Here is a 27,339-nt window from a genome sequence, read left to right as displayed (position 1 = left end):
TGGACCACTTTTGGTAGGTACTAACCACTGCATTTTGGAGATGCTCTGACCCGGTGGTCTAGCCATCACAATGTGGCCCTTGTCAAAGTGGCTCAGATCCTTACACTTGCCCATCTTTCCTGCTTCCAACACATCAACTTCGAGAACTGACTGTTCACTTGCTGCCTAATATATCCCACCCCTTGACACGTGCCACCGGAACGAATTGAGCAATGTTATACACTTCACCTGTCAGTGCTTTCAATGTTGTGGCTGATCAGTGTATACTGCCCTCTAATCACAAATTATTATTTACTTCGTATTTATTTTTAAGGAGGTTCCCTTTATGATTTATTATATGTCTTTTCTTCCAAAATATTTGCATTACAAGAATTACACTTCGTCACTCGCACAACACTCTCCCAACCAGCACAATGGTCTGAGCACAACAGATATGTTGTGCATCTTTACATATCTTCAAGCAACGTTTAATACTATTTTTGTCTACATAATTATGCCTAATAAACCTTTTTTTTTTTGTTTTTGTTTTTGTTTTTTTTAGGATTGCGAATATATTACAATATGACATTTGTATAGTAATAGTAATGTTGAAGTTGAACTATTCATCATTTTGCCCGCGGGCCCCCCTGGAACCTCTTGTAGGACCTCTGGGGGGGGGGGGGGTCCCATAAATATAACCACTACGGATGGAAACGAAATAAATCTCACCCTCCATCGATTCCGTTCGTCCGCTTTAACACGCTCCGCGGGGGCGTCCACGTTGTTGTTGTGTCTTTTTATTTATTTTCTTATTTATTTTTTTCGCGTCGGTGAAACGACCCGGAGACCGGAGGACCCGCCGCCACGCCCGGCGCGATTCTCCTTCGTTTATACAACACATCAAATATAAATGCAGGTCGTCAAAGACGGCACTCCGTTGTTTTGTTTTGTTTAGTTTTGTTTCGGGTTTTTTTTTGTTTTTTTGTTTTTGTTTTGGACAACTTCGTGTTTTTTGTCCGTTCTTTTACGCTCAACTCCACCATGCTGTCAGTGCGGCAGTCGTACACCGTGACCGTGTCCGAGGGGCAGGACCTGCGGCGAAAGAACCGCCCGGTGTCGCGGTCCGTGTTGACGTCCAGTTGCCTGGGTTTGCTGATCAACCAAGCCAGGGTGAGTGACCGGACAACCCCCCCCCCCCCCCAGTGAGCGATATGCCTCTCCGATGAACCGATGGACCGATGAACCTTACTGTACTGTGATGCTACTGCACACACATACATATTTCATACACAGCTTTGTTTGCGATATTCGTGTTTGCTTATATTTTTGCTTCCTGTGTATGATTTCTCTCTGAGTCAGATGTACAGTACTACAACTCTATGTTTTCGTTACTCTTCCTACGTCGCTTTGCTCAGGCTTGGCAGGTTCACTGCACTGGACTTAGACGATGCGTGCGATAATACAGAGTATCCTCAATCCTCAGCAGGATTGTGGATCTATTCGATTTATTTGTTGATGACTGTACTATTTGTTCAGCCTCACCAGCTGCTTCGTGACCTTGGCGAGCGAAACAAGGACAAAAGTTAGACTTTCAGTCGTAACGTCGTTTAAACCTAAGGCTTAAATGCGAGGAAGTAGCCACAAAATTGGTTGTTTTAGGTAGAAGCCACAAAAACGGTTGTTAGCCACCAATTTTGAGAGTAGCAATTTGCAAAAAGATCTATGAATAATTTGTTCTTTGTTGTTCTTTGTTTCTTGGTTTAAATTGCTTAAAATTTGGATGTTCACTAATTGCATGCATACAGTATTAATAATAATAATAATAATAATAACTTACATTTGTCTAGCGCCTTTCAAAAAACCCAAGGTCACTTTACAGGAGAGGGATCCATCCTGTACAGAATATCCCATCTATATTTATATTTTTACCCTCAGCCAACACTAGCAGCCATACTGCCATAGCCTTGACATCTATCCTGTGCGTAGAATACATTTTGTATGTTCTGTGTGTTTTGCTCTTTCTTGACAGTGAAGCTTTGAGGCTTGTTGCCTTCCACAACCTAGGACTCGTCTCATAAATACTGTGCCCACATCTGCTGTAATACTGCACGCATTTATATTCTTTGGTATTTATCATTATTATTCTCAGTTCTCAAACATTGCAAACATTATATATTGCACAACAATATTGCACAATGTACATAATTATAGACATTTATATGCATGCATACATATAGTTTCTGTGGATCAGGTATTTTTTTTTTCTCTTTGATGCTGTATAATTCTTTACTTAACTTGTATTTTCATTCTCATTTTTTGAGCTTTTCTTGTTTTCTTTTTTTATTTTGATATTTGTACTATGCCCAGCACAGTATCTGGAGTTAGCAAAAAAAGCATTTCACCGCAGGTTGTATGTTATAGTGCATTATGTATGTGACAAATATGTCTTTTGAATATTGCAAAGCCTATAATGACATGTGTAGCCTTGTTTTGGTGAAGTTATGATTTTTAAACGTGTATGTGTACGCCTAACGTAACCTGGTCAGAACAAATCAGGAGAGCCAAAGCTGCATCCCCAAAAAGCCCTAAAAGTCACCGGTACAGACCCCTCTGCAGATGGTTTAGTCCTGACACCATTTCAATCGATGCCTCATTCCACCGGAGTTTCCCACCAGGATGCGTTTTGGGCGATTTTTCCGTGACTCCAATGGATTCACGTCTAAAAAGCAATGACTTTCAGTGATGCATGAGAATTTTTTTAATTGTCACAATTATGTTCGGGATTTTTACAATGAAGTCGGGTCCTTTTTTATCATCATCATTAGACTACAAAACTACAAAATTGTTTATGTTGATTTCATCATGATACATGGTGATACAATATCCCTGTGCAACGGTAAACAATAATGTTGAATTTCTAGCTCTTCTTTCTGTAATAGTGAGATTTAACATTGTTTTTGTGCCTGGTTTTGGGAGACCAAAGAGCCCCTTACCAGAATTGAAGTAAGTACCCATGGCTCTTCAGTGTGAACTATGTATACAGGAATGAACACAGCTTTAAGTAGGACACAATGTTCAGTTTGTATGCAGACCATAATCAGTTTGTATGCAGACGATAGTCAGTTTGTATACAGACGATATTGTGTTGTACGTACAGAACCCAATATCATCCCTACCAGAGGTGTTCAGTCTTATATCTAAATTCTCAATATTAGATACCCCGGTATCTATATCTCCACAAATCTGTCAGATATGTTTACCCTTAACTTCACTCCATTGCTCATATCCATTGAAGAAGACCTCATCAAATGGAACAACCTACCCATCTCACTAATTGGTAGGATAGCAGCAGTGAAAATAAATATACTTCCAAAAATAAACTATATATTTTCAATTACCCCAGTGCAACCAACAATACATTGGTTTAATACTCTAGACTCAATAGTCAATCAATGTTATTGGAAATACAAGAAACCAAGAATTAAACTAGCAACACTACAGAAAAACAAAGACTGAGGAGGCCTAGCAGCCACAAATGTTAGATACTACTATCTAGCGAACAATCTTCAATTTATAATTAAATGGTTACAACCAGAGCAACAATTGGCCCATGGTTGGCGAGACATTTAACCAACAGAATCTTAGGAGTTGTCATTATCTGATCTCCCATTCCTCACTGAATCAATAAGGAAACATTATTGCTTCAAAAACCCAATTCATCGCAACAATTCTGTCAGCCTGGTGGAGATCCCTCAAACTCAGTGGTCACACTCTATCTCCAAACAAATTCACCCCAATCTGGCACACCCCAGATTTTCTGGTGAAAAACAGACCAATAATCTTTAGGTCTTGGAAAAGACAATGAATTACTCATCTGGAACACATTTTTGAAAGCAATTTGCTTATATCCTTTACAACCTTAATCCAAAGGTATAATATCGGTGGCCACGGCCTCCTTCAATTCCTTCAACTACATCATCATCATCATCATCATCATCATCAGGTCTCTTGCTCGGCGACGGGGGCGACGGCATGCGTAGAGCCAATCAGTTTCACCAATCTTCTCCATTTGGGTCGGTCCAGTGCTAGGGACTTGGCTTCAATAAGCGACAGGTCCATTTGGTGTAGGTCCCTAGTGACGGCATCAATCCATCGGGTGCGGGGGGCACCGCGGGGGCGTTTCCAGCCTGCAGCTTTAGGTTGGAAGTGGAGGATAGCGTGAGTAGGGTGATCCGAGGGAAGGCTTTTGACATGGCCATACCAGCGCATCTGACGCTGTGCTGCCAGGTGGGACACAGGGGGCTGTTGGGTGCGTTCCCGCAGCATGATGTTAGAAACCCTATCTTGCCGTTTTATCCCCTCTATTGAGCATAGTGCTCTGGTGTCAAAGCCATCGATTCTGGCAGCCAGGGTCTTGTTGAGAAGCCAGGCTTCAGCTCTGTAGAGGAGGATGGAGAGGACTGAGGTGTTATAAATCCTTAGTTTGGTCGCTTTTGATATGGAGTGGTGTCTCCACAGCGGCTTCCAAAGTGTTTTCATGGCACTGGCTGCCAGGGCACGTCTCCGGTTTATTTCTGGTGAAATGTTGCCATCGTTGGTGATGATGGACCCGAGGTAGGTGAAGGAGGTCACAAACTCAACCTCCTCTCCACTGATATGCAGCGGAGGCGGGGCGGCACCTCCAATGTGCATTAATTTTGTTTCTTCAACTACAGCAGTCTCTAAAAGTTAAAATCAAATTGACGAACATCCGACAACCACCTCCAATGATTGAACACCTCACTCATATCGGTCATTTAAAAAATACAGTTTTCCAGAATATACCAACTTTTATTAAAAACAAATGACACTTTATCTTTACCTACAATGGAATGGGAAAGAGACCTCACTGTTCCCACTGATATCAACGCCTTTTCTATGACCCCCAACTCCAAAATACATGTCCATGTGCTTGCATGTCCTTCTGCGTCCGGTCCTGAACCTGGCTGGGTGTGCTTGATGCAGGGCTCACCATGTGGCCTTCTGCGGTAGGAGGCGGTCTCCTGTCGTCACACCGGGCTGCCGGGATACCTGTCCTCTGGCGCTCTCGGTGCGCGGGGCGCTTGTCCCTGGGGGTCGGGCTGTGGGTGGGGGTGCTGTCTGCTGCCCTCTGTTCTGTGGTCTGCGTGCTCGGTGGGAGCTAACATCCAGGTGCCTCGCGCTGAGCACACTCTGTTACGTGGATGGGCACTCGGCGCTCACGCCGGGTGGGACGTCTGGTCGGCTGCGGTGTGGTGGGCCCCGCCCTTTTGCGGGGCGTGGGTGGGCATGGGGGTACGGCCGGCTCGCTTGTGGGGCAGGCAGTTCAGGCGGGGTGTCGGTCTTGCGGCGCGTGGCCTGGATCCTGCGGTCCGTGCCTGGCACCCGTGACCCGGGTTCTGTGCCTGCGGCTGCGTCTTAAGCCTGCACTTGGGGGTGGGTTGTATGTGTGCGCCCCTGAGGTGCGAGGTCTCCTGGTGCTCCCTGGGACCGGGTTATGCTCCTAGGGGCTGGGCGTGGAGGTTGCTCGACGGCCCTCCGGCTACTCTGGAGGTCTTCTGTGGGGCAGGGTGCTTAGGGCTTTCCCACAGCCGTAGGGTGTCTACGCGGCTGCAGAGCTTGGGGGGGGCTTCGGGGCCCTCTCTGCTGCTTGGAGGCGCCATGACATAATACCGACCTTATACACCAGAATAAAATTGGGATAAGTCATGTACACTCACCGGTGGACACCTTACACCTTACACCTTACCCACACACACACACGCATACACACACACACACACACACACACGCACACACCACCACACCTGCTTCGAGTGCACCCCAGTACCCTCCTGGTTGCATTCTTCTCCTTTCCTCCGTCATTTACGGGAAGAGGCCACGTGACTAATTGTAGTTCTAGCTTTCCTGGACCTAATTCACTGTTTTTCAATACATGTTGTCATCCGATGTTTCTGTGTAAATGTTGTTTGGTTTTATGTTTAATTGATTTTCCCCCTCTTGGAGTAGTGATCAGTTGTTTATAGACCCAAACATGATAAATAATTCTCCAAAGAGGGGGGTTGGTGCTGGTTCTCTATAACCAAAAACTGTGCTCTTGTCATCCTATAGGTCGTCCACAGGACAGAGTTATTGCAGCAGTTCTTGATGATTTAAGAATTAATAAAGAGTTGCATTGCAGGTTGAGAACTTGCAAACTAACTCTGTCCTAAATGCAATGGCATACAAATACTCTTTGTTGTATGCCCAGCATGGTGACAGCACAGGTTGAAAAAAAAAGTAGGACGCAATTTTGCACTATGGGATGGAACATTAGGGATACACTGATAAGTATCACCTGATGCAGTACAGTCTTCACCTCCTAGAACTGCTTTGGCCAGCAGATGGATGATACAATGGTGATTTGGCGTCTGCCCTCATAATATGTCTATAGGTCTACAGACATCCTACACTCCACATATCCTCCTTCGCACTGAAGAACACAGCTTCGGACAGCTGTGGCAATATGCAAATTTTGTGTTGGTTGTCTTTCCAATGAAGCAGCTTCTTCAGGGACTTGGCACCATATGGGTGGAGGGATTAATGAATATAGTGCAGGTTTGACTTGACCAAAAGGGCACATAAGAAGCATCATATTACATCATGTACGCATCGAGTCCTTTTTCTTATTATAAAGACAATATAAGCTGGAAGTCTGGATTTATATACATTCCGTTGTAACAACATCGGAATATTGCATATTGAATCTGCCGTTGTGGCATTACCGTACCACCAAAAATACCCTGACCGTTGAAACTGTTGGACACAATGTTCTTTTCTGCTACAATTATTATTACACTGAGCTTTATAAAGTAGCTTATTTGTGAATCCTTTGACGTCCCTGATTGCTGAAGGGGAAAGATTTTCTGATCCAAAGACCTCAATGATGGAAAACAAAACTTTTTACAGGTTATCAGGGAGTGGCCCTGACCCATAGTTCCTATAATTTCTCTTCCTGCTTGTTCAGAATAGCACAAACATTGCCAAATCTTTAATATTAAGCTGGAAAGTCAGTAACCAAAGCCATGCTGCATCTGGTAACTTTGCTATCAAATAAAATGTTAATAGGTAAAAAAAAAAAAGCATTCCCCAATGTCCACCCTCTGCCACTCAGTCAAGTTAGGCATCGATGCAGAAAAACAACAACGTTGGCTGCGTAATCTTGTTACACAGTTATCATTGTATTACACTATCATATGGACAGGCTGATCCACAGAGTTCTAACAATATGTAACCTATTACTGCTGACATACGGCAATGTGTGTAATTCCTTCCAGGGCTTAAACACTATTGGAAAGAGCGTGCCACTCATTTACCTTTTGGGTGGTTTATCATTCAACAGCGTTTTCAGGAAAGACCTCGCTTTGCTAAGTGGCCCCGCTTGGAGTTGGAATCTTCCGCTTTTTCAAAGCTTATGTGTTGTTGGCCACGACAAAATCAGGTCAAAATCTGGCTGAATTTGTGTAGTCTGATCCCGGCATTACAGAAACTCAGAAAACTATAATGCGTACCCAACTCCACTAAAACCGGGGGGCCAGCCCACAAGGGCTGTTATCGCTGGGATTTTTAGTATTATTCTCCTTGGCATTTTTCAGGCTAAAAGTGTCTGGAACACGACAATCCCCAAACTCAGATATCTCGTGGTTTAAGTTTGATCCATGTCAATATACATTTGGAGTGGGAATTAGTAAATAGCAATGAAATTTTACCGGAAGTAGCAGAACGTTTGTCCATCGCCAATACTATACGCCAAGGGACAAGAAGGACTTGGTATATTATGACATTATTAGGCACACATTGATTAGTTTGTCGAGCGGCGCGCTTTATGATGTCATCGCCATCCGATGTTATGTAAGTCCAGGCTTCATCTCCGAGTGCTCATTTGCATTCAGAGAGTTGCGCTGTGTCAACTTGGTTGCTTTGCGTTGTAGTTGCGCTTGTTCAGACCACAGACCGGAGGAGCTGATGCAGCGTTCAACGTAAACTCTGAAAATTGTAACTCGTGCTGCGTTTCAGAAAAGCTGGAAAACTGTTATGTGCCTAACATGACTAAACTGGACACTGTGTATTTCTGCCTACAGCTATATGTTTTGTTTTTTAATTGCAATCACTTTCAATCATTAATTTTTCACTTTCATTTTCACAATCACTTTTATTTGTACTATAAATGTATTTGTTTATTATTTATTTCATTAATTAACCACTATTATCAACAATAATACTGTGAATTATATTTTAGTTTATCTGATTTATTTACTGGTTATTTTTTTGTGTATGTTTTCATTTTCTCTAACTGTTTTATATTCAAAGGGCAAGAATTGATTCTGTTGCTAAGCAACATTTTTTGGTTCCTTGTTCAATGTTCAATAAAATGTTTTTTAAAGTCTCTCGCTCTCTCGCTCTTGCTCACTTATCCAAGCAGAACAAGACCCCCCAGGGCCTGGTGGGCTTGAGGAACCTAGGCAACACTGTAAGGAAACCATATGATTTAGCGGAGACAGAATGTTTCGTAGAGGAACATTCTCATATTTTTGAATGTAATTTGAAATGCTAAAGGCAGCACAGAGGGCGTAAGACGTGGCAGCGTCAGCAGAACTGACGCACCGTTGTGTTGACATTGCATGCTCTCCTTGAATCTTGTAATGCTAAAAGTAGACCAGTGTTTGCCAACCAAATGTTTTGTCTGTAACGGCACACTCTTTACAATGAAAATTAAACGATTCTTTCCTCTTGACTTGGCAACTCTGCTGAATCTCAAAAAAGAGTCACGCCGAGTATAGGTGTTAACAAGATTTTGCCCGAGTGAACTGACTTCTCTTAAAGCCACTTTGCTTAAAGGCGTGGTTCTGCACTATTGTCTGCCTCATTTAATAATTACTGTCTCAAGCACCTGTCGTGGCATGAGTATTTTAGCCTAATTCCTTTTAATTCACTTTCTCTTTCACCTGTATTTGTGTTGCTGCTCGCGATGGACAGTGTTTTATGAACTCAGTCCTGCAATGTCTGAGCAACACGCCGGAGCTGAGGGACTTCTGCCTGAGGTACAGGCACCGCTTGGACCAGAGCTGCTGCAGGGCCCAGGCGGCGCTCACGGAGGGTAAGATGGAAGGTCACCACAACAACGGTGAAACAGTTGAGTGCATCGACTCCAGATGAGCGCACCCAAACGTTGGAGGATAACAGCCTAAATATAGTCGACTATATATCAGTCTGCATGTACTGTATGAAAAGTCTATTGGATCGTTAATGGACAAGCAGTTGTAAGCACTACGGTAGATAGGGAAGTTGTACTGTAGGAGGAGCTATAAGGGAGTCAATAAAAAATAAATTAAAAAAAAACATTTAAAAAAAAAAGTATATATATATATACAAAGAATATCTATGCATATATTCCATTAAGGCACAAGTTATTCATACAGTATGTGTGTATGTTGTGAATCTATGCCATGTCTTAAAAAGATAGTAATGAAAAAATATTTTCAAGGATGTCGAGTTGTTTAAAACCACCCAAAGTGTGACTGCTGTGCTTGGAGGTGTTTAGGCTTAACCCTTTAGATGCTCTACTCAATGAGAAGGGAGACAATACAGATATCATATTTGGAACTGTAAGCCTTGCTGAACTGCAGTTTTATTTTAGGTAGTAAGTGTTTTCTTTCATAGTTCTTGTGAAAAGTTTAAGAAATCTGATATAAGAAGAAATTATGGCGACAATTATTTTAACGGAAGATTCAATGTTTTTTTGAGGAAAAAACTATGTAACTAATGAATATGTAGTATGTACTTTTTTGAATTATATTAAATTGCTGAAATTGTGGGTCAAGAATTGTGGGACCATTTTCTTTATTCATATAAGAACCTCTTTTGAAGGAGGTCTAACTATTTTTATCCCGGTGGAAAACTGAAAGCCACTCCAACCCCATCCTCTCTCTCTCTCTTTCTCTCTCTCTCGCTGTCAGAGTTTGCCAAACTCACTCAGACCCTCTGGACGTCGATCAGCAGCACGGCCGTCAGCCCCTTGGATTTCAAGAGCCAGCTCCAGAGATACGGGCCCAAATTTGTGGGCTGCTAGTGAGTCTGTCTTTCCATTTGCCAGAGCCACTGCTCCTTTGGCCAATTAGGGTGCAAACACGTCTCTTGGCCGACCATTTTTTTAAACAGTTACCTGGATCTGCCTTAAACATAGTATTTTGTATGTCCCACCTCCAAAGACTGAATGTCTTTGGAGGTGACTAGTTAAAGACCCTAGTTGCTGCTGGTAGATCAGGGTGTTTCTCCTCAGCTGATGTCCGTTGTAGGATCAGGAATGAGCCGTCTGTCTCTCTCTCTCTCTCTCTCTCTCTCTCTCTCTCTCTCTCTCTCTCTCTCTCTCTCGCTCTCTCGCTCTCTCGCTTGCTCTATACCAACCCTCACTGTCCAGTCAGCATGATGCTCAGGAGTTCCTGCGCTTCTTATTGGACTGTCTCCACAGTGAATTAAACAGGGCGACGGTGCGCCCCAAAGCGTCCACAGATGACTGTGACCACCTCCCGTAAGTCTCCACCACCTAGCGATCGTTTGTCCATCGATCATATTGAAAACTAGACTGGATATGTCTCTTGTTTATGGATCATCTATACTATAGGATATTCATATGTTTGTTTTTTGTTGGTATTCAAATAAATCCTGATTGCGGCAAATTGTACATCTTGTGATTCTATTCTAGTTTCTATTTTATCTATTTTTATATATTTGGCTATCTCTGTTTTGTGTTTTTTGGGGGCTATTTGTGTATATTTGCCTATTTTATTGTAGTCTATTTATAATAAAATTATACATTTATTTATGTATTATTATTATTATTTTCCAGACTGTTCAACTTTTTGGTGCCAATTGTCTGTAGATTAAAACACCAATCTTCAGCATGACAAATTCCTCAAATATGAAAATGTACTTAGCGGAATAAACTCATTCCGATTCTGTTTCTAAAGTTTCTCCAAACAGAAAATATAGGTTTCAGTCCTAAATGAACCTGACATATTATAACACGAGGCATCCAGTGATAAACAAAACAGATTCTTCCCAGCACCGGGCTACTCGCTAGCGCCAGTAATGGAGAGTGAGCAACAAGAGCTCGACATTTTGAACATTTGGTGCTAAAATCAGTTATTTCTCAAATATCTGGATCCATTGACAGTATCGAAAAACATTAAATTGCTGAAAAAATACAAAATTCACTGGAGGTTGACTTTTAACAAGAGGAGAGGTGAGAGGTCAAGCTCTGCGTTTATCTTTGCAGGGACGATGAGAAAGGCCACCGCATGTGGAATAAATACCAAGAGAGGGAGGACAGCAAAGTGGTCGGTGGGTGACCTGTAATTTATGAAGATTGAATAGGGACCTCCACACTCAAACTTCGAATCCTTTGTCTCTTTATGTCACATTTCCGTTCCATTTCATAGCTGGGCTGTGTAATTGTAACTGTATGCTGAATGTGTGTGTCCATTTGTGTAGATCTGTTCGTGGGACAGCTGAAGAGCTGTCTCACTTGTAATGAGTGTGGCTTCTACTCCACCACGTTTGACCCGTTCTGGGATCTGTCTCTGCCCATCGCACAGGTACATGTACTCGCATACACACACACGCTCACACACACACGGACACACACACACACACACACACACACACACACACACACACACACACACACACAACACATTTAGTTTGGAACCAGTGTTTCCATTTTTATTCATTTATTTTGTTATTTGTCATGGACAATGCACATTAATCGATATGTATATCTATCAGAGTTAGCTGAGGGTGGCCAAGTTTCATCTGCAGTCCGTGGTGTTCAAATGTTCAAACTTTTATTGTCCACTTAGTGCAAATTTGTTTTCTACTGTCCACCTTAACTCTTAATAAAACAGACATGCCAAATTCATATACCAAACAACTATATAGCACTGTGGGGCAAGTGCATAAAATACAGGTATCATATCAGGTACTATATGTTATAAATCATCACAACTACATTAGATACAGTAAATGGCATGGCATATTAAAGCAGATCAATAAAGAAGTAGCTTTAACATCTATCTTACGTCCAGATACAAAAGTCAGTTGGACCTGAATTTTAACTGCATCTTATCTAAGTAAAGTCCAGTTTTGCAGTGATTTGTTTCCAATTCATTGTTGAATTAGCCTGCTCTAGACAGTCACCTCTCCCTCAAAGAAGGTGACTTATTTGGGACTGGATGTGCTGTGTCTGTCTTCAGAGGAGCTCAGGAGAGGTGTCTCTGATAGACTGCATGAGGCTCTTCACCAAGGAGGACATGCTGGACGGAGAGGAGAAACCAGTCAGTAACCCCCTCGCCCCCCAAGTCATAGGGACTTTAATGATGTCCGCAGATAAGCTCACGCTGTGTCCTGTTTGTCTGTCTGTCTGTCTGTCTGTGTCTGGCTGGCTGGCTCGCTCACTGGCTCAGACCTGCCAGCGATGCAAAGCCAGAACACAATGCACCAAAAGATTCACCATCCAGAGGTTTCCCCAGATCCTCGTCCTTCGTATCCTTTGCTCTCACACTGATGTCAGACTCACCCCTCCCTTCCTTGCTAGCAGAAGAAAAAAAAACTATATACAATATATGCTGTGTGTGTGTGTGTGTGTGTGTGTGTGTGTGTGTGTGTGTGTGTGTGTGTGTGTGTGTGTGTGTGTGTGTGTGTGTGTGTGTGTGTGTGTGTGTGTGTGTGTGTGTGTGTGTGTGTGTGTGTGTGTGTATGTATGTATGTATGTATGCCGGAGTAGACAAGTTGTGAGTTAGTTGTTTGGAGAATTGGCTGCTGATAGCTGCCACTTTGTCAGTAAAAAAGGAGGCAAAGCTATCAGCAGTGAGGTTGGTAGCTGTAGGAGGTGGTGGAGGGTAGAGCAGAGACTCAAAGGTGGAGAATAACTTACATGTGTCCGTGGCACCGTTGATCCTGTCGTTGAAGAAAGCCTTCTTAGCAGCAGTGATGCTGGAAGAGAAGGAGGACAGCAGTGTCTGGTAGCTTGCAAGATCTTCAGTTGCTTTGGATTTGTGCCATTTTCTCTCGACTACTCTGAGGTCAGTGCGCGATGTCCGGAGGCTGACACTCAGCCATGGGTGCGACTGGGTTGATCGAGCAGGTCTGGTGGATAGTGGACACAGGCTCTCCAGACATGAGCTCAAGGTAGAGCAGAGAGAATTTGTGGCATCATTAACCTGTAGAGAGGAGAAAGTGCCATGAGGTGGAAGAGAAGAGGAGAGCACAGAGGAGAAGTGGGTGGGAGACATGTTGCGGAGATTGCGGTGGATGGAAATCATGGGTGGGGAGGTAGACGGTTGTTCCGGAAGCTGAACATTGAAGCGGATGAAGAAGTGGTCTGAGAGATGGAGAGGGGTGACCATTAGGTTGTCTGTGGTGCAGCTCCGAGCAAGAATGAGATCAAGCTCTTTGCCAGCCTCGTGAGTCGGTGGAGGCGGGACCTGTCTTAGGTCGAATGAGCGAACCAAAGACAGGAAGTCAACCGAGCTCGCACTGTCCAAGTGGATGTTCATGTCACCGAGGACGAGCATGGGACGGTAGATGACGACCACATAGGCTTTTACCGGAGCACTCACCAGGATGGCATGATATTCAAAGGAGACAAAGTTGTTTAAAGGCAGCAGTGGATTAAATTTCCATGTGTTGGAAATTAGAAGGCCAGTCCCACCACCACGGCCAGATGGTCGGGAGGTGTGGGAGAATGAGTAGGTTGTGGAAAGCGCAGCCGGGGTTGCACTATTTTCAGGTTTAATCCACATCTCAGTGAGAGCAAGGCGCTCCAAGGAGAGGTGGTTAGCAGAACCAGAAATAAAGTTGGCCTTGTTAACTGCAGCCAAGCCAACAGAGAAGGAGGTCTTTGCAGATGATGTTTGCTGCAGAGACCTGAGGTGACCCAGATTGCATCGGGGTTTGTTATAACGAGGCTTTCTGTGTGACTTTGAAATTACAGAAATGTGGTAGTTGCACATTGTGTATCAGGTGACAAAAACAAGACAGGTTTGCCTTGTTCGGTGTCCTTGCTTTGGTGGACTTGCACAGGTAGACTTGCAAGTCTTTGCACAATACCGTCTTCACACGAGAACAGCTGCACACGGGGCTGACGCTTTAGTAACAGCCCTGTGAATGTAGCATGACCGCTGATTGAAGACGGCTGTTCTCGTGCTCGGACTGATGGCACCCGGCTGAAGGCACGCCCACACAAAGACAAGGACTTACCGATTTGGGGGAGTGTCTAGAAGTCACACCCTTTGTTGATGGCTAAGCAATTAACAGTGATGGGTTCAGAGTGAAACCAGCAGTCCTGAGTTACAACAGTACAATACTAGATAACAGATAAAAAGCAGTAAATGCACTTACACAACAGTCTTGGCACTGTAGCTTGTTTCGGAACCCTGTGTCAGAGTCTGTTCTTTCTAGGTATAGGAACTCTGTGTCAGAGTCCAGGCATTTCCTTTATTTTTTTGTTCTCTGCTTGGTGTCAGGGGTACATGGTGTTGGGGTGGTGTGGTCTGAGCAGCCACACCTGTCCTGGGTCTAGGAAATTGGGGCCCAGGATCAAAGTGGCTGCATACCTGTTGCTTGTTGGTTTGTCTAATGAGCAACAGGTCAAACCCATCCCCACACACACTCAGGAGAGGAGCACGTGTCATGACTCGTGTCCATTTGCTCCGGGGCTTGTTGTATCAAGCCACAATAAATTGTGTTTTCTAAACTTCATCGTCTGTGTCTTTGTGCCGTAGGTCCCTGAAAAAGCCACTTGGGTGGCCATAACAGAACTGATTTCTTTAAAGGTGCAATATGTAACATTGGACAAATGGTTACCGCTACACAGAAACTTGTAAGAAACTACCACAATGCCATAAGAACTACACTAGTGTATCCAAATGTGAATATACCTTCCCCGTGATGCTTTTTAGTCTAATTCCACTTGTAATTTGACATGACATTGTTAAGTGACATTTGGAGGAACAGTTTGTACTTAATAAAGAGCCTCGAAGACTATGTTTACTTAAAATTACATATTGTATCAGGCTTTTTTTTTTCCTCTGTTCCTTGACCCGCCGTTCCTCCCCAGACCTGAAGCGTTTCTCCAAGTCCCAGATCCACAGCAGCAAGCTCTCCACCTTCATCCACTTTCCTCTCCAGGAGTTGGACCTCGGGGAGTTCTCCTTGGAGGGCGGCGGTGAGAGCCGAGAGGAAATAAATAAATATTCTACTTCTTGTTTTGTTAACAATTAAAGTAATTGTTAACAAAACAAGAAGTTGAATAGATATTTATTTTTCAATACGTTTTTTTTGTTTTTTTGAAGCTCAGTGTCCCCTCTCTTCCTGTTTAGAACCCGCTGTGTACAACTTGTATGCTGTGTCCAACCACTCAGGGAACACGTTGGGCGGCCATTACACGGCCTTCTGCAGGAACCCTGCGCTGGGACAGTGGTACAGCTACAACGACTCCAGGTACTCCATCAATACACTTAACTCGCAACAGCTAAACCCTCAGGATATCGGCGTTTACAATCAATCCGAAAAAATCGGATCCGAATGTCGGCACCCTAGTGGCTGCCTTAGTGCACTTGCCTTGATATCATGTCACAAAATATTTTGGTGAAAATGGGAGCTTGGTCTTTTCCAGTACATCAGCAGGTAGTTTGGTCAGCTGGACATTTACCATATTTAATGAAACAGAGCTGAAAACTTCCTTTATATAGTGTTTATAAAGTGTTTGTAAAGTGTGCACAAATTGGAAAATACACACAATTCATTCATATAAATAGAGATGTATCGATCGTGAATATGGTAAGATCCTACGTCAAGGTTAATAGTGTCATTAAACATGACTTATTTACTTAATTCAGAGCCCAGTTACGATAACTCTAGCTCGTCATGCTCGGCAACAGTTGCTTCCGGTCGGACTGTCGGATCTAATATTTGTCGCGGGAGTTGAGAACATTCAGCGCAGCCTGGAGCCTCGGTCGGATGCAAAGTCTTTCACCACAGTAGGGCCGCCCCCCGAAAGTCCACGAGTCGAATCATCAGTTGGAAACCCGTCGCTCGACTGAGATTCTTCAAGTCGAGCGGGCGTTTTTTTTTTTGTTTTGTTTGTTTTTTCAGTCAGTGTCCATGACAATAAAATGCACAGGGATAACATTTCAATTAAGAATTGGAAATAAGGGGAATCAGAAATTAATCTTAATATGTGTGAATCGAACACGGCTCTCCGTGCACCCCCATCGCCGTGCCCTGTTCCTCCAAATAAAACAACTAAAAACAGTGTGGGGACGGGGCACAGGGCACAGAGGAATGGGGGACAACTCGTCGACTCTTTAAGATTATTTTCTAGGCATAACGCATGGAGAGAGGGTGATCAGGGGGAGTCACGGAGGGAGGGGAGTCATTATGCATGGTTTCGTTCCATACCGTTGGATACGCACTTGTTTTGTTTCCATAAGGAGAAGTAAAATGAACTAACCTGCGTCTAAAATAAAAACACACTGTTTCTGCGAGCTGATCGCAGGCACCCTGTCGCTGGCGCACGGTGCACTGGTGCCGCCGGAGAGGTAGACAGCGCCGGCCAGCCTGTGCCAACAAATAGTCGAATATTCCCTTTGAACAGCCGAATGCGATTCGACCGACAAAATTCGGAGTCGGGTCCAGCCCTTCACCGCAGTGTTGGAGCATTTTGCATGCAGCTTCCAACTCTCCATAGAAATGACGAAAAATGACACTTGTGGTGCATTGCTGTCGTTTGTCGGATTCGTTGTAAAGCCGGCCTAAAGCGCTTTTAGCCAAGAAATAACTGATTTCAGTGATGCCCACTTGTTGTTATCGTTATCGATAGTTGCTAAGTGGGAGCAAAGCAGGTCAAGCTGCCTGGTTCTAGGTGTCACTCCTGCAGTATAATACTTTGTGTTAGTTCTGCTAACAATTTGCCCGAGATAAGCATAAGTATTGTTTGTGCTGCCGCTAATGGAGCGAGCCGACACCCACACTGTATTAATCCCTGTTATTGAAGTCACTGAGTGGGCTTGCTGCCGTTTCTTTTTTTAGCATCACGCTAGCATCACCAGACTATAGATAAGGGATAACGTGCAGCTGTACAAGTGCTTCCCCTTGTTACCGTCTGTTTATATGCGTATACATACAGTACAATATTTTTCAGCTCTTTTTTTTTTGTCTGCACCTTAATTCCTCAAGGTGACTAATGATTAAAGTGTTATTTCATCGTATCCTTAGTCATCTTATCAACTGATCAAAGAATTTACCTTGGAGCCACACAGCCACATTTTTCCCATTAATATCCCACACTCTGGCAACACACTGTTTATGCTCCCATCCCCGCAGAGTGAGCCCAATCTCCCCCCGCCAAGTGCGCAGCAGCGACGCCTACATGCTTTTCTACGAGCTGGCCGCACCACGCCTCCACCCACACGCCGGGCACCAGACTGTAGGTGGATGGAGTCGTCGATGGACTTGTTGCGTGAATGGAAAGCCCTCTACGGCATCAACATACTGTACCGAGACAGGGCTGTGAGACAGGGCTCTCCGCCCGGTGGACTGGTAACCCCGCTCTAAGAGCCGGGGCTATATGGACTCACAGTGGCAGGCCCTGTTCCTCTCCTGTTGAGAGGGCGATAAGGATGAATATGGTGTTATTTTTCTTAAACCTTGCTTAACCCTCCTGTTATGTTTGGGATCAATTTGACCCCATTCAATGTTTTGGCAGTTCTAAAAACATGACTAATATATGTTTTCAGCTTGAAACTTCATGACCTTTCCTAATTTCATGAGAGGAAACTGGTAAACATAAAATTAGACATAAGAATATGTGTTCAATGTCCTGTACTGTACACAGTATACAACGGTGTTGTTTGGGCTCATTTTGACCCCAGGCTCCATAAAATCTGCGAAGATATAAAAGTTTTACAGCTGTTTTCAATATTTGGTTTCATTTGACTTTGTTGTCGTCTGGGCTGCTATTGAGGGACTCTCCCATGCGGTTTAATAAACCTTCCCGCACTTTTTTCATAGATTCTGCAAGAACTGTGATTCAGGTCGTTCCCGTTCGCTTTGAAAGATGGAAAGCCGTCATGGTCCCTCTCCCCACTTGAAACACAGGGTGGACTTAGTGCTGCTCATGTAAAGGTGAAAAAAAGGCTCGGGAGACATTACAAGTCAAACGAGACTCGGTCAGCTATTGAGATGTTCAGGGGACCAACGCAAAGTAGCTGGGTCATGAACCCGGTAACAGTTTAAATTACAATCAGATTCAGTGGTTTTAAACTGGCCAATTTGACCCCAAACAAAAATGTCGTCAGTACATTTGAACTTAACAGGAGGCTTAAAACCAATCCAAAGGTCACTTTTCTTCTTGCAGAGCTACGCGTGTCTCTTCATTGAACGTGACCACAACCGAGTCTTATTTTAATCACATGCCTGCAAACGCCAAACCTCTGGCGCCCTCTAGAGTCTATACAGGACTCGTGCAGCAAACATGGCCTTTAAAGGTACACGTGATGACATTGTTTGGGGGTAAAATGTTGACTTTCGGTTATTACAAATATGGGCGTCTGCCTTGTCAAGCCAAAATGTCACCCATTAACACAACACGACAGGAGACTTTGGATATTACCTCTACTCCATGGTACAAAATTGAAGAAACAGAGAAGAAACAGTCTTTATTTGTCACACAACACACCACACTGCAACACATGCTTGCACACACACACACACACACACACACACGCACATGCTTGATGGTGGCCGGTGAAATGGTTCCTCTGCATTTGACCCATCCTGGCTTGTCCTTCCTCCGGGGGCACAGCCAGGAGCAGTGGGCAGCATACGTGGACGCGCCCGGGGACCTGGTGATGAGTGTCCATCGCTGGTCAGACGATGATGGGTGCATGTTTTTGAGGGGGGTCCTTACTGACGTGAGGTGGAGGAAACCCCATGTGAGCACGGGGAGAACATGCAAACTCCACACAGAAAGGCTCCTATTGTAATTAATTGTAGTAACTATTAATTGTAGGCATGAAACTGTACTACAACACAGGGATTAGTCATTATGGATATTAGGAACATACACTGATCATTATCATATAATTTTGTTTCAACCTGTCATGTCACCTGTCATGGGTTGGGATATTAGGCAGCAGTTAGACCAGTCAGTTCTTGAAGTTGATGTGTTGGGAGCAGGATGATGGGAAAGTGTAAGGATCTGAGCGAAATTGTGATGGCTAGCATCTTCAAAACGACAGGTCTTGTTGCGTTCTTCCCAGCATGCAGGGGTTAAGTACCTACCAAAAGCGGTTTTATGTTTACCAATCGGTGAACCGGCAACAGGGTCATGGCCGCCTAAGGCTCATTGATTGATGAAAAAGTTCATGCTGCTATGATAGAAAGGTGTCAGAACACACAGTGCATCACAGCTTGCTGCGTACGGGGCTACATATGCATATGCCGAAAATGCCTATAATAGGCAGGTGAGCATCAGAACTGGACCATGGAGCAATGGAAGAAGGTGGCCTGGTCTGATGAATCATGTTTTCTTCTACATCATGTGGATGACGGGGGTTTGGGTCCGATCCGATCCGAGCATCTGTGGGATGTGCTGGAGCAACAAGCCCGATCCATGGGGGCCCCACCTCGCAACTTCCAGGACTTAAAGGATCTGCTGCTAACGTCTTGGTGCCAGACACCACAGGACACCTTCAGGGGTCTTGTGGAGTCCATGCCTCAACGGGTCAGAGCTGTTTTGGTGGCACGAGGGGGAGCTACCCAATATTAGTGGTTATAAGTGGTGGTTTTAATGTTGTGGCTGATTGGTGTACTTTGAAATTATCATTGTGAGCAAAAAAAAAGAAAAAGAAAAGAATAGAAGTTCTGCTGGTGCAGCTTCTATGAAAAGCTCTTGAAGCTGCTGAAGTCCTGACAGACAAAATATAATGTGGCAAGCGGCTGATTTGACTAAAGAAAGGAGTTGAAAGACACCATGACATGCCTTTATGCGTTTGGCAATGTGTGGTATGATATGGTATTGCATGGTATGTTCTGGAGATAAACCTTCTGTGTACTGTTTTTGCAGTTGTAACTGATGCAACCATTATATAAAATCTCATGTGAGAAAGGGTTCACCTGTGACTGCTGAATACAGGTGATGGCGCCTGCGACTCGAAAGTGGAATCAGTTTTATTCCGTAGAAATCAATAAAATGCTACGTCTTCCCATAACCGGTGTTTGAGCTCGTTTGCACATTCACGCATGCCTTAGTGGCTAATCCAGTGACGGGAGGTGATTAGGCCTACACGTCAGACTAGTATCGGAGAGAGAGAGAGAAAGGGAATCTGTGCGTACATGTGCTTCAACTTAATTGGATAACAAAGCGTCCGTCTCGAGGAGCTGCGTTGTCCACGTCAGTTTGCAGTTATGGCCTGAGCGAGCTGTTCAAATGGCATATGGGAGTTATGTCACACACACACACACACACACACACACACACACACACACACACGCACACACACACTTCTGACCCACATAAGACAAGATCGCAGTTAATGCAAAGCTGTTCCACTGGAGGGTGTTGTGTATGCTGCTAGTCTCTCATGCGATTAGTGTGTGCGTGTGTGTGTGTGTGTGTGTGTGTGTGTGTGTGGAGTGGGGAAAGGGGATCATGAGAAGGGCCAGGTAATGGTATACAGCTCAGATCTTGCTGGGGTTCCAAACGCTGCAAGTACATGGGTGTTTTTCTTAGCCTACACTACATGGTAAATGCGTGTGTGTGTGTGTGTGTGTGTGTGTGTGTGTGTGTGTGTGTGTGTGTGTGTGTGTGCGTGTGTGTGCGTGCATGTTCGTCAGCTTGAGTGTCTTGTGTGGATTGTATGTGGACATGTTTATCGTGTCCAGAGCTGGTTGCTGTGCGTGTGTGCCTGTGCTCTTGCAGATTGGATTTCCAGGGTCAAGACAGATGATCGCTTTGCGAGGAGGCCAACTTCTTGGAAGGGAAGTGACCAGGCCGCCACTGGTATTTCAGTCGTAACTTTATTCCTTCCTGGTTCTGAGGATTCCCACACCCCACCCCATCCCCAACTCTGCCACTGTGTGTTTCACCAACGTTGGTGTTACGGTGTGTCACGAGCCCTTGTGTCTGTTTTCCTCCCATGCTACACGAGCATGCTACGTAGCACGGCAGATCAGTATGTCCGGTGCCATAGTGGGTCGGTTGAATTATCGTAGTATCGCACACATATCAGCGTGTCCCACAATGCATTGTGAGGGCAAAAGGCCGGAAAATGGTTCTCTGCAGTGTCGTCGTCACCACCCGCAAAAACATGCTGTAAGGAGAGGTAGCGTAAAGAGATGTAGTACGTCCACCGTTCTTTTTACAAACATGTAGTTTGTATCTTTAATTACCACACAACACATCACATGCACACACACACTTTTGGATGGTGGCCGGTGAAATGGTTCCTCTGCATTTAACCCATCCTGGCTTGTCCTTCCTCCAGGGGCGCAGCCAGGAGCAGTGGGCAGCATACGTGGACGCGCCCGGGGACCAGGTGATAAGTGTCCATCGCTGGTCAGACGATGATGGGTGCATGTTTTTGAGGGGGGTCCTTACTGACGTGAGGTGGAGGAAACCCCATGTGAACACGGGGAGAACATGCAAACTCCACACAGAAAGGCTCCTATTTGGAAGATAACCCGCCGGAGCACGGTGCCAACAGCGACTCAGGCGGGAATCGAACCCAGGACCTTCTTGCTGTGAGGCAGCAGTGCAATGCACTGTCATAATCCATTTTCTTTTTGGGCAGGGAGATCGCGTCGCCTTGTTCCGGTTGGGTTTTTTGCAGTTTAGTTTACGTCTGCTTGCTTTCGTGAGAATGCAAAGTCCCATCGACGGGCCGACGCTTGGTCGGCCCAGATGTCTCCCCTGCTTGTGTTTATTTATGTATTTATTTATTTATTTGTTTGTTTATTAACGATTTCTTTTTTATTTTTTTTTTCAGCTGGATCTTCTCCCCGTTCTTCATCTGATTTTCGTCTTTTTGTATTTACAATAAATATTTTCTTTTTTCTCAAACGACTCTCGGTCTGACTGAGTTCTCAAGATATAAACCCTTATGAGACAGCCTTTGTTTGTGCACCTGATGTTGGTAATGACAACTTGGTTTCTTGCAACTATCCCGATGTATTGGTGTGTAGGCTCAGGATCGAAATAGAAGAACTTTCTGCACACACACACATGCACACGCACGCACGCACGCTCACACACACACACACACACACACACACACACACTGCAAACTGTATGTTGTGTGTTTCCCTACCACATGGCCCTTGGAGGCTTCCTCATGCATTAAAGGGTAAGGATTGTTGACTTCACATCAGTTTTGTCCTATTTTGTTCATGTACAAGCTTGTCTCTCTCTCTCACACACACACACACACACACACACACACACACACACACACACCGTTTATGCCATATGTCTTGTGGAAACAGCTCGATGGTTGGTACCTGTGTGGTGGCGATGCTGTTGTCAAGGTTCTCACCCAGGCCTTTTGTTGACTCTTCCGCTGCTAATGACCACATCGTAAAAGGCCACAGCGCACAACGCGGAGCAAAGTCCAATTTGAAATGTATAATGATAAAGGCGCTCGTTGAGTCACAGTGAAACCACTTTCTGAAAAAAAATTGAACTCTTCAATTTCGATTTCAGCTAAAACTTGTTCCGTTAAAACGTGTCATTAGAAAGCAACAGCTCTATAAGAACGTAGCAGCTCTGCTGGATATAAAATATGAATAATCCCTCCAATAAATTCCTGCCATTGAAAATGAAACTGCCCTCTTTGAATTTAATTGTGCTATAAGTTATGAATTAATTAGTGCTTGATTTTGAATTCTGTGGAGGGCCGGGAGGTTGGAACAAGTTTGAGTCATTTTGATCAATTGACTTGAAAAGAACAGAACATCGGGGAAGCACCGCCCTGCAACCCTGACCGTTTGACATGAAGGCGCTTTTATCTTCCGAAAATACTATGGAGTTTGCTTGAGTTTTAGCCCTGCTACAACACATCCAAGCTCGCAGTCGAAAAAGCACATTGCGTACAGGTCTTCATAGGTGTGTGTAAATTCTCTTGGGAGGACACAAATGACAAAAATATTAACAAGTGTTTATTAGGGTTTCATGGTCCCCGTTGAGCTGCATATCAGACCATAAGACACCACCCATTAAGAATATCATCACTTTACACCGTCAAACAAATCACTTTATAAAAGCAAAAGTAGTTTATGATCTGGCCCATGGCAAAATTATCATCAACATATTTTGAAAAGCAACAACATTTAAACACAAAATGCTCCATTCTGCAGAAATCATAGGGACTTTTATTTTGGGGCATGAGAATAGTTCTTTTACAGACAATTTGTTTATTGTTTTCTTATCTCTCTATGTTTATGTTACTTTTTCCTGGGTTGTATTGCCCATGTATTTATCCTTTGGGACAGCAAATACCGTCAAATTATTTCACCCTATACCTGCGTGTCTCGTGCTTTGCTTGGTCGGTCCCTGACGTTGAGCAGCAATGGGATGTAATAATTTACAAAGCAATCAATAATGTTATCATGGAGAGCTTATCGGGAAATCTTTCCCTTTCATAAAACTTTATGCCATAGCTGTTGATGTTGACTCCTCACGATGTCACTATTTCCAATGCGATGTTGACGGCTAAGTTGCACACTTTATCCACTAAGTTGAGAAACATTAGGAAACTGTGTTTGGATAACGTCAAGTTTTTCTGATGGGGTCTGGCACAGTGTAGTTCCTTGAGAGTGAACAGCCCCTGAGTTTCATGCAGCTGTCATCCGTATTAAACTGCAGTTCAGACTGTGAGTGTATGGAAAAAACGAACTAACTAAAATCATATTGTCCCTCTTCCACAGCTCATTTTTTGCAATTAATCATTTACATTTGTGTGTTTCATTTCATAACTCAGTTAAAATTGGGAAAATGAGACATGAGTGCTCAAAAGACATTTTACCCAATTTTTCCCAATCTCACTGAGCATTCTGAAGCAGAATCCATCCTGCACAGCTGTATCCGCAAATTAAATATACTATATTTACATTGTGCTGATTTTAGGATCTGTGGTTAGTTGGTCCTGTGGTCATTTTAGAATGTCTCACACTCTTCCCGTGAACTTGAGGGCAGCAAAGATTCCTCCGCCTGAAACAGAGAGATGGAGGAAAAAAGAGACACACAGTGGAAGGTCAAGTTTTTTGATAATCACAATCAGATCTCACCCTCATCCCAAATCACTCCCAACTTTCACACTTTTACACATTCCTTCTTCTTCTTCATTCCTTTTCTCTTGCTGTTCACTTGTTTTATTATCACCCATTGAGGGCGTGTCAATAAAACCCTCTTGTTCATCTGCCATTAGGGCAGTAGTTAATGATAAAAAGCTGTAAGGTGACCCAGATTGGCAGAAACAGCAAGTCACCGTGTGCCACGTGTACCAACTCACCCACGGCCGCCACGCCAGCGATGGAGCCAATGGCCACACCCGCAATCTCGCCCGACGAGAGGCCCGAGGGTTCCTCGAACACCGGTTCAGTGGTCTGGTCTGTCGGGGCGCTGGTGCTGGTGACGGGCTCCCCGGTGGACGGGGCAGTGGTCTCCTCGACAGGTGGGCCGGTGCCAGCGCTGGTGTCGGGGACGGGCTTCCCGGTGGACGGGGCGGTGGTCCCCTCGACAGGTGGGCCGGTGCCAGCGCTGGTGTCGGGGACGGGCTTCCCGGTGGACGGGGCGGTGGTCCCCTCGACAGGTGGGCCGGTGCCAGCGCTGGTGTCGGGGACGGGCTTCCCGGTGGACGGGGCGGTGGTCCCCTCGACAGGTGGGCCGGTGCCAGCGCTGGTGTCGGGGACGGGCTTCCCGGTGGACGGGGCGGTGGTCCCCTCGACAGGTGGGCCGGTGCCAGCGCTGGTGTCGGGGACGGGCTTCCCGGTGGACGGGGCGGTGGTCCCCTCGACAGGTGGGCCGGTGCCAGCGCTGGTGATGGGGACGGGCTCCCCGGTGGACGGGGCGGTGGTCCCCTCGACAGGTGGGCCGGTGCCAGCGCTGGTGTTGGGGACGGGCTCCACGGTGGACGGGGCGGTGGTCCCCTCGACAGGTGGGCCGGTGCCAGCGCTGGTGTGGGGGACGGGCTCCACGGTGGACGGGGCGGTGGTCCCCTCGACAGGTGGGCCGCTGCCAGCTCTGGTGTGGGGGACGGGCTCCACGGTGGACGGGGCGGTGGTCCCCTCGACAGGTGGGCTGGTGCCAGCGCTGGTGTTGGGGACGGGCTCCACGGCGGACATGGGGCTTGACTTGACATCTAGGTGTATGAATGAGGGGGGTTCCGCGCTGACGGAGCGCTCATCAACAAAAACGCCACCCAGAAATGCTGTCGGTAAAGGTAGAAAGGGGTCCCGTCCCGTTGAACGATTTACAGAGGAAGAAATATTCATTTGAAAGTGCTGTTCAGTTCATGAGGTATCAGATATGGAATGATGGATTTGATGAACTAACTAGGCCCTAGAAAGTGCCACACAGCAGAAAACCTCTCAGGAGTATCTCCAGAGAAGAACAAGCAGTTGTTGGGCAGTGATTGTAGGTATTGGTTGAAGGTTTTCTACTGTGTGTTATTTCATTTTTCTGGTTAATCTGGGTCATATTCAGAAATACACCAACACGTTTCTCTTTTACTGGGAGACTCCTGTGATAGATCTTTCGGTGACCTCTATATGTTTGGTACTTAAGCATTGGAACACGGCCCTGATTCTTACCTGCGCAGAAAAGACAAACTGTTAGTGACGGCATATTCCCAGGCATGGTGAGGGCTTCAGTTTCAGTTGTGTTTCACCGGGTCCCTGAGGGTAGAGAGACACGCACACAGGACACAGTGCAGGAAAACCTGAATTAAGACACAAGCTAAACGTGTGCTAAATGCAAAATACTCTTCGCGAGAATTAAAGGAACTGTTCCGGACACCCAAAAGGAAGATCATTTGTTCCCATCCGGAAACTTCCCCGTTCTCCAAAAACACATTTATCTCAGCTGCGTTTGTTCTGAAATGAAGGAGGAACCTCCCAATCAACAATGGCTTCAAAAGCAACGGGAAACATTTTGACTGATTAACATTTCCCTTTATTTCTGAATGGAATAATGCTGCAATAAAAAGATGACAAGTCCGATATAGGCGGAACAGCGATTCAGTTGGCAAGAGCTTGGTGGAGAATCTATTTTAAAAAAAGGAGGCAGTGCTTTCTCCATTAGATAATTTCCTCGTCATCGTTTAGGTTTACCACAAAAAAGGCTTAACATGATTCAATGACCAGGTTCAATCAGTCATCTTTTCTGTATAAAGTATATCCTAATGATGAATTCCAAATTCCATGTTCTTCTTTAGGTTTTGTTTCTCCCCTGGGACTCAAAAACGAAAGAAAACTTACAAGCAAGATGATTCACTCACCTAGATGAAGGCCAATGATGGTTATTGAGATGCTTCTTTTCCTGTCAGACTGGCGTATATATTTGCAGGCACCCTCTTTTATGGTCAGTTTTATAACACCATCCCATCATAAACATATCTCTAGCCCTCCCACCGATAAAACTGTGTGTGTGTGGGTGTGGGTGTGAGATTTTTGTAGTAATCCATTTTCATTTTCAACGAAACAATTTGTATCCGGTTATCTTTTTTTTTTTATCAAATTCTAAATTCAAAAACAAAAAGTCCTCGCTCGCACACCATGCACGACACCGACTGAACCAAATGGACCAAGGGTCGGAAAATCAAACAACTCTTTTTTCTGAGTGACACATGAAGGGCCAAATCTCGAAAAAGAGACAAACCTTTCGTAACTGCTAATCGTCCTCACTTTCAGTGTGTAACTTGTTGGTTTTCTGTCTGGAACTGATGAGCTAGACGAATTGGTCCAGCAATTTTGATCTTGCAACACAAAAGCTAATTTCCATTGTGGAGGTGCATAGTGGCGCAGGCCGGGGAATGAGGAAGAGGAGGCAGGCGGAGGCAAAACAGCACCGGTTGGCGTCTTTATTGTTCGGTCTTTTTAGATCAAAACGGTGGCCCCTGGGCCAAAAGGAAAACCCAGGGGTTCGCAGGCCAATATACAAATAGTCCATGCGGTTCTCCCGCTGTCTGTGTCCGGCAGCTTGCCGGTCGGGCTTAACTCGCCCCGTGCCATATGTCCCGCAGGCACGCC

General features: G+C 45.0%; 1 protein-coding gene across 1 annotated transcript; it reads left to right on the top strand.

Moving 5' to 3' along the window:
• Positions 1 to 1,020: 1,020 nt before the first annotated feature.
• LOC307240439 (ubiquitin carboxyl-terminal hydrolase 2-like) lies at positions 1,021 to 18,123 on the top strand (the record flags this gene model as incomplete). The annotated part of the gene is made up of 13 exons (XM_080014223.1): positions 1,021 to 1,149; positions 8,459 to 8,506; positions 9,013 to 9,133; positions 9,993 to 10,104; positions 10,454 to 10,564; positions 11,312 to 11,376; positions 11,527 to 11,630; positions 12,288 to 12,368; positions 12,498 to 12,576; positions 15,152 to 15,259; positions 15,414 to 15,534; positions 17,419 to 17,521; positions 18,106 to 18,123. The coding sequence occupies 13 exons, from the start codon at positions 1,021 to 1,023 to the stop codon at positions 18,121 to 18,123; spliced, it is 1,200 nt and encodes a 399-aa protein (XP_079870349.1).
• Positions 18,124 to 27,339: the final 9,216 nt, after the last annotated feature.

The sequence above is a fragment of the Zeus faber genome (assembly GCF_960531495.2).
Source record: "Zeus faber genome assembly, chromosome: 14".
Classification (NCBI taxonomy): domain Eukaryota; kingdom Metazoa; phylum Chordata; class Actinopteri; order Zeiformes; family Zeidae; genus Zeus; species Zeus faber.
This window is presented reverse-complemented; position numbering and strand designations above follow the sequence as displayed.